The 19283-nt window shown below is 42.4% G+C and overlaps 1 protein-coding gene across 1 annotated transcript in view; it reads right to left on the bottom strand.

Moving 5' to 3' along the window:
- pdia5 (protein disulfide isomerase family A, member 5) overlaps positions 1-18660 on the bottom strand; it is a 52954-nt gene extending 34294 nt beyond the window's left edge. The window contains exons 1-3 of the mRNA XM_070837977.1: positions 18587-18660; positions 6959-7085; positions 4275-4362 (exon numbers count right to left, since the gene is read on the bottom strand). Coding sequence (XP_070694078.1) covers positions 4275-4362; positions 6959-7085; positions 18587-18652 — 281 coding nt within the window. The 5' untranslated portion in view covers positions 18653-18660. The remainder of the gene's footprint in view (positions 1-4274; positions 4363-6958; positions 7086-18586) is intronic.
- Positions 18661-19283: the final 623 nt, after the last annotated feature.

The raw sequence follows: 19283 nt of genomic DNA, 5'->3' as shown, positions 1-19283 counted from the left end.
ACAAAGGTTCCCCGAATGGAGCCAATCAAGGCAATGATAATGAATTTAATGCATCAGATCCATTTAAAAATGCCAACTAATGCAATAACAACTAGGAAATGTTCATCTCACTCTCAGACAATAACTTTTCACACTAGACAGATGTGGAAATATGCTGAAATGTTCTAAGACACTAAGACAGAGTTGAAAACTGAGCTGTACAGCGCTGGCATGAAAAACCAGCAGGTATTATCAACTGGCACTTTTAGGAAGAATGTGAACAGGCCACATGCCTGATAGGGAGCGGTAGAACAATGGATATGGGCTCTCACCGTCTTACTCATTTGGTTACACATACAGAGTAAAACTGAGTCAGATGGAATAACCAACGAAACAACAGTGCTCTTCAATCAAAGAACAAACGGAAGTCAGAATGACTCACTGGCTGATGTGTAGTGCAGAAAGAACAAAGGCCACGAATGGCTTTTCTCAGAGGCCCGTCCTCCGGATGACAACATCTGCTGCGCATTCATCTCTGAGGTAACATTAGCTAATGCATCATCGCCAAAGCTCCAACGCCGCAGAGTGGCCGTGAACTAAAAAGTGAGGAGGCCGAGCAAGGGGAGAAGGCTGACGAGAAGTTATTAAGGTGCTGACAAACAGATGAGGGGGAAGAGATTCAGTAGACGCCACGAGAGACGACTGTCCAATTATGTCTTGTTGGGATGAAGACACAACGTTCAGAGAAGACAGTGAAGTGACGGCAGAGAAGAAAAGGTTCACGCTCAGTAAACTTGTCCATATTAACCATGTTTGCTTAAATAAAACAAACTTTACTTTTACTACTCCTATAGTTCAAACGCCTACAGTACAGCCTTCTCTTGGGTTTATACAGTATCATGTGTTTAGCAGGGATTCACCATATGAACTACATGCTACTAAACTTAAATGACTACTTTTTTTTTTTTTAACTACTTTTTAAATCAGAACTCGGCTCTGAACTTTGGAGCAATTGGTTCTGATAACATTGTACTCACAGGGTTAACTGTGACTGACAGAGCAAGAAAAGCAAGCCGTTGGACGACCATAGAGGTTTAAAGGCACTTGAATTTCAATGAAGATAACTTGTGAAAATACGTTTTAATAAAAGCAGAATCATTTCACACCAAAAATGTTTGAAGCCAAAACATTTTGCCCTCTTTGCCAACACATGTCGAAAGTTTTATTACACTGGGAAGTGAGGCCTACCTTTTCTTCTATGCGTGACATTTTATCTAGTTAGATAGTTACGTCTAAAAACAGGAGCACTTTTAAGACCATTAAACGATCTAGCACACAGTCTAAAGTGCATTTGGGGCTTGTCCACCTCCTCTGTTAATGGGTAAACCCAGTATAATCTGGGCAAAAGGCGCACAGAGGCCGTATCTAGTCTCTTAATTAGTCATAGGTGTCATTTGGGCATAACATGAATTAAACCAATCAAGCACCATCTCCTGTTCCCTCTAACAGCCAGGTGTGGCAGCACAATGAGTCAGCAACTTGGAGGAGCAAACGGTTTTCTTCTGAGGAAAAGGATCAGGTCGTGCATGAGTGAGCAGACCGACAGTGTCCGGGAGTGTAGATGCATTGTGAGGCCGCCTGTCTAGACTCATCTGCCTATCTGAATAAGGTGCCTTTAGTACAGCAGTACAGCAGTGGTGTAATGGCTTTCCACTGCCTGAAGATGTGCTAACAATGTGCTGGACCACACCTCGGTTCAAGACCCATGGGCGCACAGATGGCCTATTTGCCATTTACACAATGTGGGTGAAGATGCAGGACTAATTTCAAAAGAACTTTCTGATAATAAAGTGAAATCCAACTAGCAAAGGACACGGCCGCTGTGCACAGCTCTGTACGGTGCAGGACGGCGCTCAAAAAGTTGGAGCAGAAACTACGAGTTGGGCCAAAGTCAACAGAGGCCCTTTTATGAGGGCTTAATAATGGATTCATCGTGCAAAGAGGATGAAGCCCTGCATGCCATTTAATTTTTACACAAATCCTAATCCATGCTGTGCTTGTTTGTGCTCTGCGATTCCCATTGATCCAGATAAGACCATGTTTCTTACCATGTTCAGTGTCTGTTGTAAATTTCAAGGAGAATGAAGGAGCAGGGCAGCACAGTCCTGTACTCCCTTCCTGTATGAGATCATCCACCCCTCTGGCAGATCCCAGTTGGCCAACACTCAGGTCCCTGTCATCTGTTCAAAGTGTGTCATTCTGGCCTTGGTGGCCCTCTTCCTTGGCAGGGCTGACCGTTCTCACGCTGTGATATGCGCTTTACTCTCTCTCCCTCTGTCCACCATGAGCTCGCAGCTGGAGCTTCGATTTGGAACCGGCCCATTTGAGGTGGTGGAGAAATATGCCAAATAGCACAATGCTTGGTTACAGAGCCTGGCAGCGGATCCATGTGTCCTGCAGTGATGAACCCGGCTCGCTCTGGCTCCCCTGGCAGGAATCTGGCCCAGTATAAATCTCTGCTTAGCATTAGTGCACTCTCTAGCATGCTGGGGTTGTTGGAGGAGGGAGAGAGATGATACCACACTCTCCCAGACAAAAAAAAAAAGTATCTGAGTCAAAAGTAAACAGTGAAAAAGGACGTGTCATGGGGTGTTTTTGAAGAGAAACGTGGACACCAACAGTTCTGACAATTTCTTCAGACTGTTTGGAGTTCAGTTTGTCTTTCCTCCTGTCCGCCTGGTCTCCGATCCCGGATAAGCTTGAGAGAGATTGTGAATGCTGCAATGAGCACCAGAAGTCAAAGGGGACCTGGTGCCTTCCTCACCGCTTCCTGTTATACGATACATTCTTTCCTCTCTGGTGAAGAAGACGGTTCATGTAGTTGATGGGTTGACAGGTAGAAAAAAAAATTAAACAAAGAAAGTGGAACTGAAGACCAGGAAGAGCTGAAAGAACAACAAGACGATGTCACATCACTGGGGAGCAGAGCAAGCTGCTCGCCAGATACTTTGAAAAATAAGTTGTCGAGTGCTGCGACTGACGGTTATCGTTCCCTGTTGGTTACCTTTTGATTAAATGACTGATTGTTTAGTCCAAGAGATGAATATGACATCTTCAAATTGTGTTTTTTTGTCCAAGCAACAGTCCAAAACCCCCAAATATTGACTTTTTGAACTAGAAAATATTTGACATTCTCATAATGTTCGTTATTACTTTCTATCAGTTGGCAAAGGTTAGGTGTTGAGCAAATTGGTCAAATTGTGTCTGTAGCAATAACTATGTGAAGCACAACTGCAACTAATTAATATTTTCATTAGCAACTAATTTATTCATGCTTTGGTCTATGAAAATTACATTAAATAAAAAAATAACCCTTACAATTTCCATTTTAAGATGACATTTTCAAACGGCTTGTTTTGTCAATTTTCTATTACATTAATGGCAAAATTAGGTTTATTAAAGTTACATACAACATTTTTGTTTAGCATTTCTACTTTTTTTTTTATAAAGAAATAAATAGTTGTCAATTAATTGTTCAGCGCTCCTGATTTAAACGATAATTTAGCCAATTTTGTTTCTAATATTAAATTTATAAAAAAAATCTTTTCTAGAAGAAAACATTTTCATATCTTTTAAAACAGGGAATTTTTGGTGTTGATGCCAAAGTGGTATTGTGTATCAAACATTTTAAAGAACAACCAGCTGTTGTGTCGTAGACTGACTAATCATATCAGCACTACATACATCAGTGGCACCACTGATCAAAGATCTTTATGGGAGGCATATAAGCACATTTAAATAAAAAAAAGAGATACAGAAACTCTGAAAAAGACCAACATGAAGCCTCATCCTTCGGCTTCTCCTTTAGAGGGCAGAGAAACTCCGCTGAGCATTAAGTGAGTCCCTTTATTATCAATCATTTACCGCTGAGGACAAAACAAACACAAACAAGAACAGAAAAGGGAGACTTGAAATGGCACAAAAAGATGTAACACCTCAGACCAAAAGCATCAATTGGTCCAATAAAAGAGTGGAGCTGCTGTACAATAGGCCCAGTCGAACAAGGCCACTTACACCCCTGTGGAAAAGCCATAAATTGTGCTGATGGAGAGCAGCACAGACATTCTTGGTAGGTGTAAATTGTTCTGCCTTTAAAAGCGTTGTCAGAAAATTCCTTGGACAAAAGAGGCCGTAATGCTGAAAGAGACAGGGAGTCAATGGGTGTGATGGAGGGAGAAGAAGTCCTGCAAAGCGTTTCTTTTTTTTTCTTTTTTAAAAGTCATCCCATTACTTACCCACAGTTGACCCAGGCAATGGTCCCTTGGCCTTTTACTGTCTGGGCCACATCTGATAGCAGCTTCAGGTGGGAGTCCCCCGATGTCGCTATAGACACAGAGGGGAAAAGAAACATGGTCAGCCTTGTTACCAAAACCGCTCAATAGCCCAGGACAGCCCAGATCCTCCAGACACAGAAGACACTGTCACGTCAAACACAGCGAAGAGGAATTGAGTTACAGTGGAGCTCAGTGTCTCGCTAAAGCACCGAGTGCAGAAGAAAGAGATCACTGAGTTTGGGATGGAGGGGTGATGGAAGAGGGTTCTCTAATACCTTTCACTAGATGGGTTCAGGGAGGGAGTTTAAGTTACATCAGCTTTCAACATCTTACAATAGTGTGACTAAGCAGGAGGATTATATGAGACACAAAGACTCTGCTGAAGCAGACCAACTTTTCAGCAAACTGGGGGGGCGGGGGGGGGGGGGGGGAGCACAGCAGGTATGTTTTGGTGAACTATAGCTTGTACCTGCTGCATGCTGCTTACTATCATATCGAGTCATTATGAAGATCAAGCGTGAGCTCATTCAAGGACGACACGGAGAGTTTGTGACCACTGGAGACTTGTGCAATCTACTGTGTCAGAGAGAAAATACAGCTGAGCTGTGCAGTTTGCTCTCTGTGTTCGGAAAGAGGAGAAACTAGTGTGCAATAAACTGTACCAGCTACAACAACACTCGCAGTAATATTACGGATTTTCATCAGATGTGGCAAGCAAAGTAGATTCCTGAGAGTAAAGTAAACATCATGTAATATTCTAGTCCTCGTGTAACACAATCTATCATTTTTATACTCCCCCTGAAACCAGATGTGTTTTATTCGCTGCATAAAGAGAACAATTCCTCTCAACACTTCAGGCCAAGGCTATATTTAGATTTAGGGGCAATGCCATGACTCCCCCAGGTCCCGCCTCGCACCACGTTATAACAAAAACATCTGGCAATGCAATGTCAGCGTATTATTACCATGTATGGAGCAGGAGGCGGTGGTAGATCTAGATAAAGTTTGATCACTCATCAGGGATGTATCTGACTTCAGACGGGTCAGAGGTCGGCGAGGAGAACATTAAACCAGTGTGGCAGAACACATGCATGGAGAGGGGGGGGGGGGCACCCTTTGGTGGCTTTAAAGGGTGAATGTCTGTGTGACGGAGCGGCCGGTGATCAATCAGAGCCATTGCTCGATATATGGAATTCTTATCCGATGCTCTTACGCAGGCTGATGTGGGCCATGAATTATAAAACAGATAAATCTGAAGGCTGAGGGGGGGGCTGAGAGTCCTCGGCTGCTCATTGAGGGTCTCTGGAAGGGAAAAATTAGAAATATCAAGCAGCTCCGTCTACAAGCCTGCAGAGTGCCTTCCTCCTCTCACCAGATATATGAGAATGAAAGCAGACCAGCTCTTAATAACTCTGTCTGACTGCGTGAGTGTTTTATTTTCTATTCCACGACCGTGTTCTAATTCTAAAAGATACGTATTTCCAAGTTCATTACCGAGAAGACCGGTGCGATCGTCCCTTTAAAAAGGAGGCTGCAGGCTAAGGCTGCACAAATCATTAATCCTAAATACATCTTAAGGTATTGTGGTAAAATGTTTTCTGATGAATGATGTCAGATAACCACAGGACCGCACTTATTAGAGAGGGTCACCAAAGGAATTTTAATTAACGTGGTGTTTTAATGTTGCACCATTACAGAAATTTTAATTATCAAAGCAAATTTTTATTATTTCTTTGTCATTTTTATTATTTCTTTGTATTTTTATTATTTCTTTGTTTAAGATTGTGATAATTCTTCCTTTTGATATTGATATCTATTTTCATATATCTATATATATATTTTAATTTCTAGACTTGATGTCCGGGCGTACCAACGTAATTTCGTTGTAATGCTGTTAACAGTTGTACAATGACAATAAAACCTCTCATGTCTTAAATAGTGACATCCCAATGAAAACAGCCACCTGCACAAATGTTATTATGTTCTCTTACACCATCAGTGTGTGTTTGTGTTCGTTATGTCAGGATTGATGGGATGATTGTGAAGGAAATGGTATTTAGATATCATCTTACATCTGTGACATGATATAGTTTCAGTTCCATCATGTGGGGAGAGAGTGTTCTCAGTATTAACTGCTGTAACTGACTTCCACACTCACCTCCTCTAAATAAGTAATAAAATGATTATAATTATCTGCGATTATGCATTTATATGAGCAAGAGATGACGTCTGCACCAACAGCACACCTCACTGTCTCAAGAAAAGGATAAAATAAAACATCTGATCACAGTTTTCATTCTGGCACTCACATATTGGCGAACATGCTGCGTGTCTATCAAACAGATGTGATCTATTTTAAGCTACTTGGTTTTCCAGTGCTCCGCAACAACCTCTGCAGTGACAGGCTGTTTGAGAGTCAATGAGATAAAACAAGCATTATCCATGAGCCATTACTATGATAGTGTAGCAGGACTGATGTCGCTGCCTCCTCCTTCGTCACAAACTATCACTGATCAACCACAACTGTGTCCTTCTACATATGAGACCATAAACATAACATAAAACCTCTCATAGTAAATTCCTCCCACAACTAAACAAATGTTCTTTACATCATCCTCTTTAAGCAGGCGTCCGTCTTCTCCTACCTGTCTTGGTGTAGAGCACCAGAACGTTGGTCCTCGTCCTGAGCAGCTTCTTGAAGTCTTTGTGGTCGCTGACCTTCTCTATGAGAGGAGACACCTTCACTGCCTCCAGCACAGGCAGCAGCCACACCTGGTGAGACACACACACACACACACACACACACCTGTTACCAAACCAGTCATGTGACAGCACCAGGGCTGATTATCAAGGCTGTTTTTAGTTACCAAGCAAAATGTGTCCATAAGAATGAGCACAGCAAAGAGCTGGTCAGATCTGTATACTTCACTTTCATATACTTTGATCACATTGAAACCAAAATTATGCCAATTTAAGAGTCTATTATTTAGACAGTGTTGCAATACTAGTGGCCAGATGTTGTATATTCATAGTCCCCACAAGATGATTTCTAATATTTTGGATGATCCTCTGACCTTTCCTCGTGCCAGATATTCCATTTCTACACAAGATACATATAAAAGCACACGGACACATTTCTGCCCTCCAAACAAACTCATTTCTATTTTCACTGTGGATTCTCCTTTAGTGCCCAACCTCAAAGACAAGCTTTACACTTTCAGCTGTAATTCTGGTGAAGCTCTAAAGGAGGCAAAATTGTCACTACGCTGTTTCTTCTGCTCAACAAATTCACACTGTTGGTGGTAATAAACCTCGAGGAGCCAGTGCCAAGTTTTTGAACTTTAAAGCTTGTTATGAAATGAATGTGGCAAATAAATATCAGTATGAGTTTGATAGAAGTTAAATGAGTTTGATGCAGAGGCAGAGCTACAGTTTTATAACGCTGCAGCAGTCCAGAGAACTCTAAATGAGAAGAACTAGGTGTCAGCAGGGGCTGAAGGCTGTGATTGCTTGTCTTATCTCTTTGCTGTGACTCATAATTGCCATAAACAAAATCAAAAGTTTTAACTTGATATTTACACTGATAACAGAAAGCTATACGAGAGCTTCAGCGCATTTATATAATAAGTCGTTTCTTTTCAGCCGCCGTGGCACAAACGAGACGGGATGCTGCTCCCGACATCGGCCTGTGCAGGAGGCGGCTTCAAAGTGAGCCACAGGTGGGTACATCTGGATCATTAGTCTGACTTTCCAAACACTGGTGTTGGGGCTAAAAGTGTAAAACCCCTAATATGGGATACAAGGCCCACATTGGGAGGCTTGCTCTTTAAGCAAAGATTGATAATTAGGAAATTTAAATAAAAAAAAAAAAAGACTGATTAAACTGGAGCCATATGAAGTTAATTCCATGCATTCTAATCGTCCCTGTGCCATCAACATTCATTAAAAAGCCCCTTCTTTCTGCCTGCGCACAACCAAATTAGACACCAAACATCGTCTGCTCGCTCAGCGGATCCTGCCTGATGAGTGATGTCACCTGGAATTAAAACAAGCACCTGTCAGGCTCATTTTCTAATTTTAATTCCCAACTGGATGCTCCTCTAAGGCGAGGCTGATGGAAATCTTAAGGCACCGCATTTTGCACGATTTAAGTGCCCAGTTCCTTTTATATGCTCTTCGAGACACATTATCAGTGTAACTAAGTATTATTTCTGTTGAGCTGAGGTGTTGATCTGTTTCTGTTTTGTCACTTGCAGTCAGTGCACGAGTCAGATTAGGCTGATGTAAGACAAAAACAAGCTGTGTCAGAGTTCGGCGTGGGACCCACGGGAACAACATTACGAAGACTGGGCTAATTAGAGGCTGGCTAGGTGACACTTGTCTGCATAGGAGGACATTCGGCGGTTATGACAGCGAGGAGCCGCGGGCGAGATTAGGAAGAGATGAGAAGAGATGGCAGGCTGTCTTACTTATCCAAGCGAGACAGGAAATGTGATGCTTGATGGCCATCTAGAAAGATTTAATGATGCAAACTGAGCGGGATTCTTACTTAATTGCTCACGCTCTCCCTAAATATTGAAACATTTGCTACAATTTTCCTTCTGGTCTCAAGCAATGACAAGCTAAAGTGGCAACAGCTTAAATTGGTGCCTTTAGGCGATAATAGTGACGGGGGAAGAGAAAATATTAGACGGCAGAATGGTTCACAGCACAGAAAAGTGATGAGGTGCATCGTGGAGCTTAATCATGGATCCAAATATCAACTAAATGATCTTGCTTTTGTGTCAATGCCTTAAATGGAGGAGAGCACAATTATATTTACAATATGACCTTAATCTGGTCTAGATATACAAGCATATTCAGGGTTTCTGAGGGTGCTTAAAGGAGAACTCCACTCAGCACTCACCTCCCATCCTCTCTCAAGTGTGGAGCTTACTAATTTGCAGAAAATATAACAGGAACCAATAGCGACCCAGAGTTACAGCAAACAGCAACATGTCAACACACGTTAAAAACAGACATCTCCAACCTCTCCAGCAGTACAATCCTCTTATCCAGCACCGGCCCACCCACACTCAGTTCGTTCCAATCCAAAGAACACTTACTCCTCTAATAAATCAATAAATACTGTATGCTGCTTCTTCCAGCAGGGCTTTGGAGTTTTTAAGGTTTTTATGGACCTTGTTTTTGTTGAGACTCTGGCTCACCTATGGTACTCATAACTGCGATAAATCCATCGTGGATACAGAGCGACCTCTCGGCATCTCAGCCGGTAAATGTTTGATACTCCAGAGACAGATTTTTAATGGAGATCCTAATTTAACAAAATCAGTCTAACAGCAAAGCGAAGAGGGAATTTGGTCTTAGTTTAACAAAGATAAAGATCTGGTTGCGAGGGACCTGTGAGGCCAATGTGATACCTTAAAAATACACATGAAGATACAGTTCACCTCTGCTGCGATGCAGTGCCATTAAACATGATCTGATTCATGATGTTACAGAGTTAAATTCTCTTTCTTCGGTTCCTCATAAGCAAACAGCTAATCATGAATTAAATTAAAAAGTGAGTAAAAAAGTACACATTTGTTTTGGAAAACAAATGCACAACACGACTTTAATCATGAATCACCTGATTTTTGAAAACATCTGAGTCCATTAAAACATATTTATCTATAGCTGAGACCTTAATCTTTAATCTGCTGCTTAGAAATAAGGCAGAGAAACAGTCAACATGTCGGCTGCTATTCCAGAAACAGACCTTTATTCATGTTGTATCGTGTTTAACTTAGTGGATTATAACATCTTTGGTTTGGGATTATTAGACCAAATGTTTCTAGGAGTGTCAGTCTTTAAACACATGATCTTGACAGTTTAAGGCCGGTGGTGATAATAAATCAGATTTAACCGATGCAAAGACCTCAGAAACAAAACATTGTGAGTTCATCCCCATTTTAAACTAAAGAGCAATCACTTCATGAACTTTTCTGCCGCTGCACTAATTGAATCGGTTATTTCTACCATGGCTACTGCTTACAAAAGAGCTGATTTATTTTTGTAAACTGCTGTTTTAGCAGAAACCATTGCCGTAGAGAGATAAATAAGGAGTCTCCAATTGTCACAGCCTGTTTACAGTATTGATGAGCTGTGGGTACTGAGCAGACTGTGAGCTGACCACTAGTAATGCACGAATCTGAAAAACAACCACAGATAACCACTTATATTACACCACCTTTTCTTCATTGGCACTCAACTCATGTCAGATCAGACTTTAAGATGCTTGTGATGGCACAGAAACGGCCCTTCATAACCGTCTAATCTCCTCAAAGCTTATATTCCACCCGTGCTCTCTGCTCCTGGAATACAGTGATCCTATCTGTCCACGGAGTTAAAACATCATCAGCAGGCTGCAGGAGCTCTTCCCACCGTGCAGCCTTACCGTGGAGCAACCTTCCTGCTTATAACACAGTCTGGATCTGGATTTATTAGCATCAGGAGATACTCTCTCCTCTCGTCTCTCTCTACGTGGTGTCCTTGTCTCTCTGTCCCTCTGTGTGTGCTCTCTGTGAATGGTGTACTTGAGCTTTGCTCGTCTAAGTCTGTGTGGTCTGCCCTTTACCAGGTTTCCGTGGAGGAGAGAAGGTCATGTGGCTCAGGTCTGTGTCGCAACATCCGAGGTCAATCAACGTCCTCCAGGAAAAAACTCTTCATATATAATTATAAAGAATTGAAGAACTGATCTTCAATTTCTTCCCAGTTGAAAGAGTTTTTGGAGGGTGTTGTATAATATAGTGTACAGATTGTAAAGCCCCTGCAGGCAAATTTGCAATATTGGGCCATATAAATAAATATGACTTGATGTGACAACTTAGGCGTATTAACGAGCAAACAGACAGATTTTTAAGTACTTCTTGTAGCATGAAACGTATCAGCTGATACCGGCATCTATATTGGAGGCAGCAGAGAATGACACTCGTGCTGTCGTCAAGCCAACAACCATTGATAGCTGCGATACAATGCGATTCTTCCACCAACTAAAGCGCGCGTCATCTTTCAGTGACAGACGAACAATAATAGAAATAACTAGACTGCGCTGACAGTTTCCCCACACGGCATCACAAGTGACAGGCGCATTCAGATGCAGTTTTATTACAATGAAGCTCACGCACAGGCAGCTAAAATAGCAAACAGGAATCCAGCAGAGCGGCGTTGTAGCGTTGAGTGCATTCAGATGATACGAAGAGTGGAAGCAACACAAATTAAAAGATGAAAAAAAAAAAACTGTTGTGATGAGAAACTGATGTGTTTTCATGCGCTGGTGCTTCTGGGGCTGCCCGCCTTGTACAATGGCAATTTCTCAACTTGAACTGCAAATGATAAATGCGAGCAAGTGATGATAAACTACAGAGCGCGACTCACTTTTTTATCTGATCACAGAAGTCTTAATCAAAACACTTGTCTGGTCGTCTCTCAATCTTCAGCTCACACACAGTTTCATCCCATGGAGTTTCTGCACAGCTTCTCTTCTTCTTTTAAGCCCAGGACGTATACATAACCTTCTTTTCTACAATAAAATCTGCTCAAAACGTTTTGGATTCTTTGCCCCAAGTTTAAAAGGAAGTTTGAATAAACTAAAAGCAAAAATAACCGCCGCTTTAATGTACATTTTTGTCACTGATGAATGTGTTCAAAACCTTACATTCAATGGTATTTTTAGGTGGAAGCTCTGGAGCCTCATTGTATATTGTGTTCCACTTAAAGCTCTTGTAACTCGTGAAACCTGCACAATGGATCAAAAAACGGAGGAGGAGGAGGGTGCACGATGGATCCAGTTTAAGAAAAGAAGAGCATATTCCTGGATTTGCTTCTATGGAATCAAGGACAAAGAGTTTGCTGTGCCCTCAGATAAGCAAACGGCAGAATTAGAGCCAAAGCACCTTTGAGGGACACTTTTCAACCAGCTGTGTGTCATTACTATGTGGGTGGTATGCAGAATAAGAATTTTGTGATTTTAAGGGCGAAAGTCATTTGGCCTTCGGCGTCAAAAAACTTTTTAGGGCTGGTGGTTGCCATGAAGGTTGAATGGGATGGACAGACGTCACTGCAGCCTTATGCAGAGGAAGGGGAGGAAATAGAGGTTACCATGACATGAGCTGCTGCAGAGTGTCGAAAATAATCAATGTCAGAACAGCTGAAATGTGTCAACAGGTTATTAAACTCGCTGTATGAAGATGCACAGAACAGCTCTATGAATGAGGTTAGATATAATGTACGCCATGGAGTAGATTCTTTACGGTTAGTTATTGACTTGAGGACAACATCTTTGCTTCGCTGATCTCTCCCTCCATCCCCAACAATGACTACCGATTATTGAGCCGTGTAAAACAGCAGCCCCGGAGGCTCCCTCTGCTCTGCCATCACTATGAGAGGACATTATAATGGTGAATACCTTACCAACACCGTCTCTCCCCATTATCACTACCTCTCCAGTGCACACTACTGGGGGGGGGGGCAGCTTCACTGGTACAAAGCAGATCAATGGAGATGAGACACAAGGAGAGCGGCACGGTTTGGTACACATTCTTCACACAGTTGCACCAGTGTGGGGCTCCATCACGGATGCTAAATGAGAGAGAGCAACACGAAACAAGGCGCAGGAAACCAGCATTTTCTCACCCGAGTATATCAGGAGCTGTGAATTCACTGGCTTAAGCTGCGATTCTATTACTCAAGCAGGCAATTCCATTCGAGAGTAATGCTTATTTTTCTTTTATCGATTTAATCTCGGTGACCACAACTTGATTCAGCCACAATTCAATGAATAAATGTGAACAATGTGAAAATATCCTTATTCTTAACAAGGAAAGGAATAGCAAAATCATTACAATAGAAAAAAAACAAACACAAAAAAGTTTCTAGTACTTCAGCACATGTAATAATATGATACCAAGCTCTGACAACACAGTTTAAATCAGGAACACCACAATCTACGGCTCTAAAACCTCCTTAAAACAGCAAAGAAACGACATGATAACCTTCATAACAGGAGGATTCCCTGCAGGGTTATGGTGAATGAGGTGTATACAGTGATACTGATACATCATTGATCAGCCAATATTATCAGAGTAAATCAGCCTGCCAGTGTAGTGGAGAGGCCTCAGCGTTGCAGCCGCGCTCAGGCTGGAGTCAAATGCCACAAACGCTGCCAGCTCACAGTAAAACAACAGTTTAAATGTCACCTGGCACGAAGCGAATGCAGCGTCTCCCGTTCTCATAGAGGAATTACAATCCGCCTGAAATTCTTTCAGCATCGCTTATGCCACAACCAAGAGTGTGATAACTCTTCGAAACGGGCATTTTGTGATTACAACTGTGCAGGACAAACTGGAGCTCGGCACTCTGAGGAAGTCTGCTGGTGCTTTATACATTGACCTTCCATATCTGCCATAAAGGTATGTCCCGTCACGTTGCTGTAAGAAATGTGGCGCTTACTAAGCAGCAGGTGCCTGGCCCCTGCCGGCGGGCCCACACCCTCCATCTGCTGTGACAAATCTGCTTAATAAATGGCATCCAGTTCTAGGGGCAGCACTGAATCAGCACAAATTACACCAGTGTTTGTCAAGCACTTGCCTTGAGTTTCGTCTGACTAATGAGCCAGTCAGGTGTGTGTTGGAGTGTGTGGACCGGCTCATTGTAAAGGAAGCCACGCAGCAGCCGATAACACACACAGTGCGCTGATTTAGAGGCTTCTTAGCTCTCAAATGAGCAGAGGGGCAATCAATTAGCAGCTTTAGCAACTATCGCATTTCAGCCATCAGCGATGTTAGTCAGGGGAGACGCTCTGCCTACTAACGTGCCACCGAGCCGCAGTCGTGGGATAAGCCTGATTATCGAACCTCAATACATTTCTAGCACCGACCAAAATGTGTGCAAGCCCTGCAAGGTGCAATTAAATATCTAGTCTGATTCACAGTCCTGTTTACTTTCTTTAATCAGGCATTTACTGGATTTAAAAATCCTAATTTTGGACTTTGATACAACTGCATGTGATTAAACATCTAACATTTGAAAAGTTTCTTCTGTTGGACTTAAAAAGTGATTTAAAAGTGTGCACACGCTCAGCTTCTGAGGATATAATCATCATCAGGAATGCCAATCACATACAGTAAGTCAATTTAAAGGGAATCTAACGCTTTACCCTGTTTACAAGCTCATGAAGGCCTTATCTGGAAGTCCAACGCTACTGGATATGTTGTTTTATTCATTTGGATTAATGGCTGCGTGCAGTTTGATGGTAATCCTGAGAGTTGAGATTGGCCTAGTTTAGCTTAATTACTGCATTCCTGTGGACTCAGCAGCTTACAGGTAAGAGCCTTATTTAATAGTTTGCACTTGTTAATGTAAAGTTTGTAAAGCTTTCTGCCACTGTAGTTGTAGACGGAAGCTCCAAGTGGATCTGCTGTAGATTTATTTAAGTAGAATTATAAATATGTAAACTTATAGCATGTAGCTTGATTAGACCAACAAATTGTCTTTTTCTATTTCATATCATTTGAGGTGTGCTGTAATTAATTATATCCACATTTGGTAAAGCTATTTTTACCAATGGCAAAGCTGAAAGATTACATATATTGATAGATTGATCAGATTATTGCCAGAAAGTTATTGTCAATAATTCTGATAAGTGATCAGTCCTTTGTTAAACCTAAAATTAAACATTTACAGGCTCCAGCTTCTCAAATATGAGGATCTGTTGCTTTTTCTGTTTCATATTAATTCAAACTATGAATCTTTGTAGTGTTGACATCACAGCTTCTGCTCTGCACAATTTACAGATTATCAGTAATAAATCAGTAGCTCGATTATTAAAAAGAAACTATCAAAATAAACAGCAGCTCTTAAAACAAGAGGCATTCATCAGTTTGCCAATAATAAATGTTACATTTCCCAAACACCAACCTGTCTGTTTGAGGAATAGTGGGTTGTTCCTGTAGCTGCACAGGTAGCAGACACAGGTGGACCTTTGTTTAAATGTGATTATGACAGCGGCTCAAACACATGCTGAACACCAAATGCCAGTAAAAGCTGTTTTGGGGGACAAATCAATAAGTGGCGCTGGCGCTCCCCCCCCCCCCTCCAGGGCTGCTAACCCTGCAAACTCTCTGAGTGTGTAAACAAAATGTCACCGAGAACAGGTAGGGTCACATATCGATTATTCTGGCCTGTAAAACCACTGACGGGGAGACAACATTTTGTCTTTACCGGCCATGGGAAGACAGTGTGTGTGTGTGTGTGTTAGATTAAATTGTTTTGACAGGCAGGCCTCCACCACCCAGACAGCTGCCCTCTAAGTGCTGCAGTGCTTTAGTCCCTCCACACCTACTGCACCAGTGCAAACATGGTGAACATGCCCCCCCCCCGTCCACAGACAGCACAGGTGACACAGACCAGGTCATCCTGCCATTATAGCAGCACTCATGTGTCATAATTAGCACGGCCTTAATCAATTACTTGACCTCACAGTCTTTCTGTTAATCACTTGCTCTATAACATGAGGGTCCAAGGTGACTAATTCAAAATTCAACTTCTCTCAGACCAGAAGTCTCAAAACCTAAAACACATTCATTCTACAATGAAACCAAACAGCAAATCTTCACACCGAGATGCAGAAATCGAGTAATTAGTGTCATTTTCTGCTTTTCTGCTTTGAAAATGATTAAATGATGATCAAGATTCCCACGTAAATCACACGTATCCACTCAGTTGCTTCACAACTCGTCACAGTGTCCACGTGAGGATTCGGATTCTCGTGCTACAGACGTCAGTTCACGTTCACGAGCTCTTAACTTATCCGACGATGTGACAGATGCTGTAACTGTGAGTTTGCCGTGGGTATGCGCGCACAGCGAAGGCCTCATGGTTTGGGACAGTGACACACAAACATCCAGACGGGTCAGACACGTCAGCTGTGAAGCAGGAACAAATATTCTCATTTTCAGATCCGGTGAGTTCTGACACGGTGCCAAACTATCAGATAGTGTCACCGTCCAAATGCACACAGAGTTCACGCCCGAGCTCCACCCGTGTTTGTAGAGGCTGCTGCTCAACAGGAAGCAGAGCAGGAAAATCCACGGGGGCATGAATGTGACACATATTACACAGCTGGCTCTCACAAAGGGAAACTATTCATTCATTTTACTACAAATCTTTTTATATATCTGCTGATCATTTCCATTTTTCCTAGAGCTGCTACAATTTCTCTTTATTACTTTGATAAGCGATTAATCACCGAAGAGTGAGAAATCCTCTGATTCCAGCGTCTTAAATGTGAATATCTTCTAGTGGCTTGACTCCTCTGTGACAGTAAACTGAATATAAACTGAGTTGTGGACAAAAATGACATCTGATAATGACATTTTTCACCATTTTCTGACATTTTACACAAACAAAACAACTGATTCATTAATGAAAATAATAAGTGACAGATTAATTGCCATTGTCTTCCATGTATGGATCCAAGATGGCTGCCTCGGTGGTTTTATTTCTTAATTCAGATAGTTTCTATCTTTTTAAATAGATATAGTAGACATCATTATGTTTTGTCTCATACTCCTTGAGACTTGATTATGCACCAATACGCCGAGGCAACTTAACTATTAAAACTTAAATCTGATTCTGATTATTTAAGCTCAGCGTTGAACTGAAAGAGGAAGCCACAAGAGCATTATGAAAACCTGCACTGTGTTTCCACACAGCAGCACTTTAACGCTGTGATAGATTACGTCAAGACCATTTCAGGAGGCAGTTAAAGGATTTCATAACATGCTTAAATGAATGGGAACTTTGGATGCTTAGAACAGCAGCAGCATATTTATAATCTGTTACCAATTTACTAGATATGCGTAACTAAAACTAACAGAACAATCCTGCAGTAAATCCTCCCTGAAGGGTCTAATTTAGGATTATATTACATACTAGGAGGATGTAGTTTGTGGTGTAACAGCACTGCCTTACACAGACAAGTGTTTCTGTTATTTAGCCTTCGCTCGCTGCTATAAATAGAGTGGACAAAATAATAGGAAGACCTGCCAGTGTAGCAGAACACAAACTCAACAGCACCACAAACTGCAGCCTCCAAAATGGCTGCATTAGTTTTTTCAGCTTGAACCTGCTCTTGCGTGAAAAAAGTGCGCTGCGGTGCACAAAACGCACTTGAACACGAGCTCGGATGAAGTCTGGAGGACACGGTCGAGAGCTCCAGGAATAGCTACATAAGAGGACCTTGTGTTTGGAATATTTACAAGAGACTTATGCAGTCTTTTATGTCATCCATCGAGCGTGAATACGAGACGTCTGCTATGTGAATAGAAGATTTTGTGTAATAGCGTTTGATATTTTCCCATATTTCTATATTTGTTATATCTCTTGTTTCGGCACCTTTTCTGTTATATGTCCCCACTGTTGGATAAATAAAGTCCCTCTTATCTCTTATTAGCTATATAAACATATTTGAAGAGTCACCTTTGCCTCCACTGAAGCACAATTCATAGAATAAACATCAAGTTAGAGAAACACCAACAGTTTGCTGCAGCCTTGTTGTAAACCGGTGAGTTGGGATTAGTTTCTGCGGCCACATGACTTCGGAGGGCTGCTGCACCTCTGACTCACGCAAGTGCAGTAACTTTGGTGCAAGTTTGCAGGCTGCACTTTTCCTGTGCGGACTCTTCTGGATGACTTTCTCAAAGTGCCGCTTGTGTTGGTGTGAAGGTGCCAACCCGGAGCCTGAAGCAGCAGAAGGCTTCTCAAGGTGAAGGTGTGATGATGATGATGATGATGATGAGGGCTACAGAGGAAGGCTCCGTTAGCTCCTCGTTTCATCCTGGACCTCAGTTATGGCTCGGGCACAGGGGAGGGGACCCCGGCGACTCGCTGGCCGCCAGAGAAGCCGCTCCTGGTTGGCAGTCAGCTGCAAACATGTGCACCGATTCTACCTGCGCCACACACACACACACACACACACACACACACACACCCGCAAAAAGCTGCAGCTACACATCACATCCGAGCGCCAAGTTCAGTCAAGGGCTGTCAACTTTACCTCCCCTGCACGGACACTTGAGCTAAGGGGAAGCGGTGGAGAGAAGCTCGGGCTGGATTGTTTTTCTCCCCCCCACTTCCTCCGCGCGCACGAACGAGCCTCCGCAGCGCAAACGAGACGTGGCGTGAAAAACCCGCAGCGGTTTTCACGCCACGCAGAAGGAGACGGTTGGACTCACCAGCAGCACCAGCATGAACATTTTCGCCTCTCTCATCCGACTCCCGAAGCGCTTCCAAGAGGCCATGATGCCGTTGCCACGTCTGGGTACGCAGGCGCAATCGGTTTTCCACGGATTCTTGGACACGGCGCAAGGCTTCTTGGGAAATGTAGTTGTGCGTGAGTTGTTTTTGGAGGCGTCGCACCTCCCGCCTCCAAACTCCAACCTCCTTCCGCGCTACTTGGATGGCAATTAGTGTAAGTGCTCCAGTCTACACGATTTTGTTTTTACCAACATAGTGCAGCCATATTGTGAGACAATTAACCAGAGAAGAGGGTAATTAGTAAATTGGCTTCTGATTGAATGGTTCTTAATGAGCTCTTTATCAATGCGACTTCCGTTTCTGAGGAGGATTTGCTTGATTGTAGCTCCGCAGCATCTGATTTATGCAGCGCCTTTGGAAATGTGCCAGTAAGAAAGTAGATGCATAGAAATGTGCAAGAAATTCAAAGTAAAACAAAATAAATAAATAAATAAAGATGGTTTTATAAGACACTGTGCCCCATGCAGCCTACATGTGTAAATAAATCCACCCTCGAAAGCTCCATATCTGAAAGGGTGGAATAATTAGAATATAGAATAGATTTTTCTGATCGCCATTAAAACAATGTACAGCTTCATAAATTCATGTTTTTTTGAATGGAGTTTGGTCTATACA

This window comes from Pempheris klunzingeri, chromosome 10 (assembly GCF_042242105.1).
Source record: "Pempheris klunzingeri isolate RE-2024b chromosome 10, fPemKlu1.hap1, whole genome shotgun sequence".
Lineage (NCBI taxonomy): Eukaryota > Metazoa > Chordata > Actinopteri > Acropomatiformes > Pempheridae > Pempheris > Pempheris klunzingeri.
The sequence above is the reverse complement of the archived record's forward strand: the minus strand, read 5'-3'. Positions and strand labels throughout refer to the sequence as shown.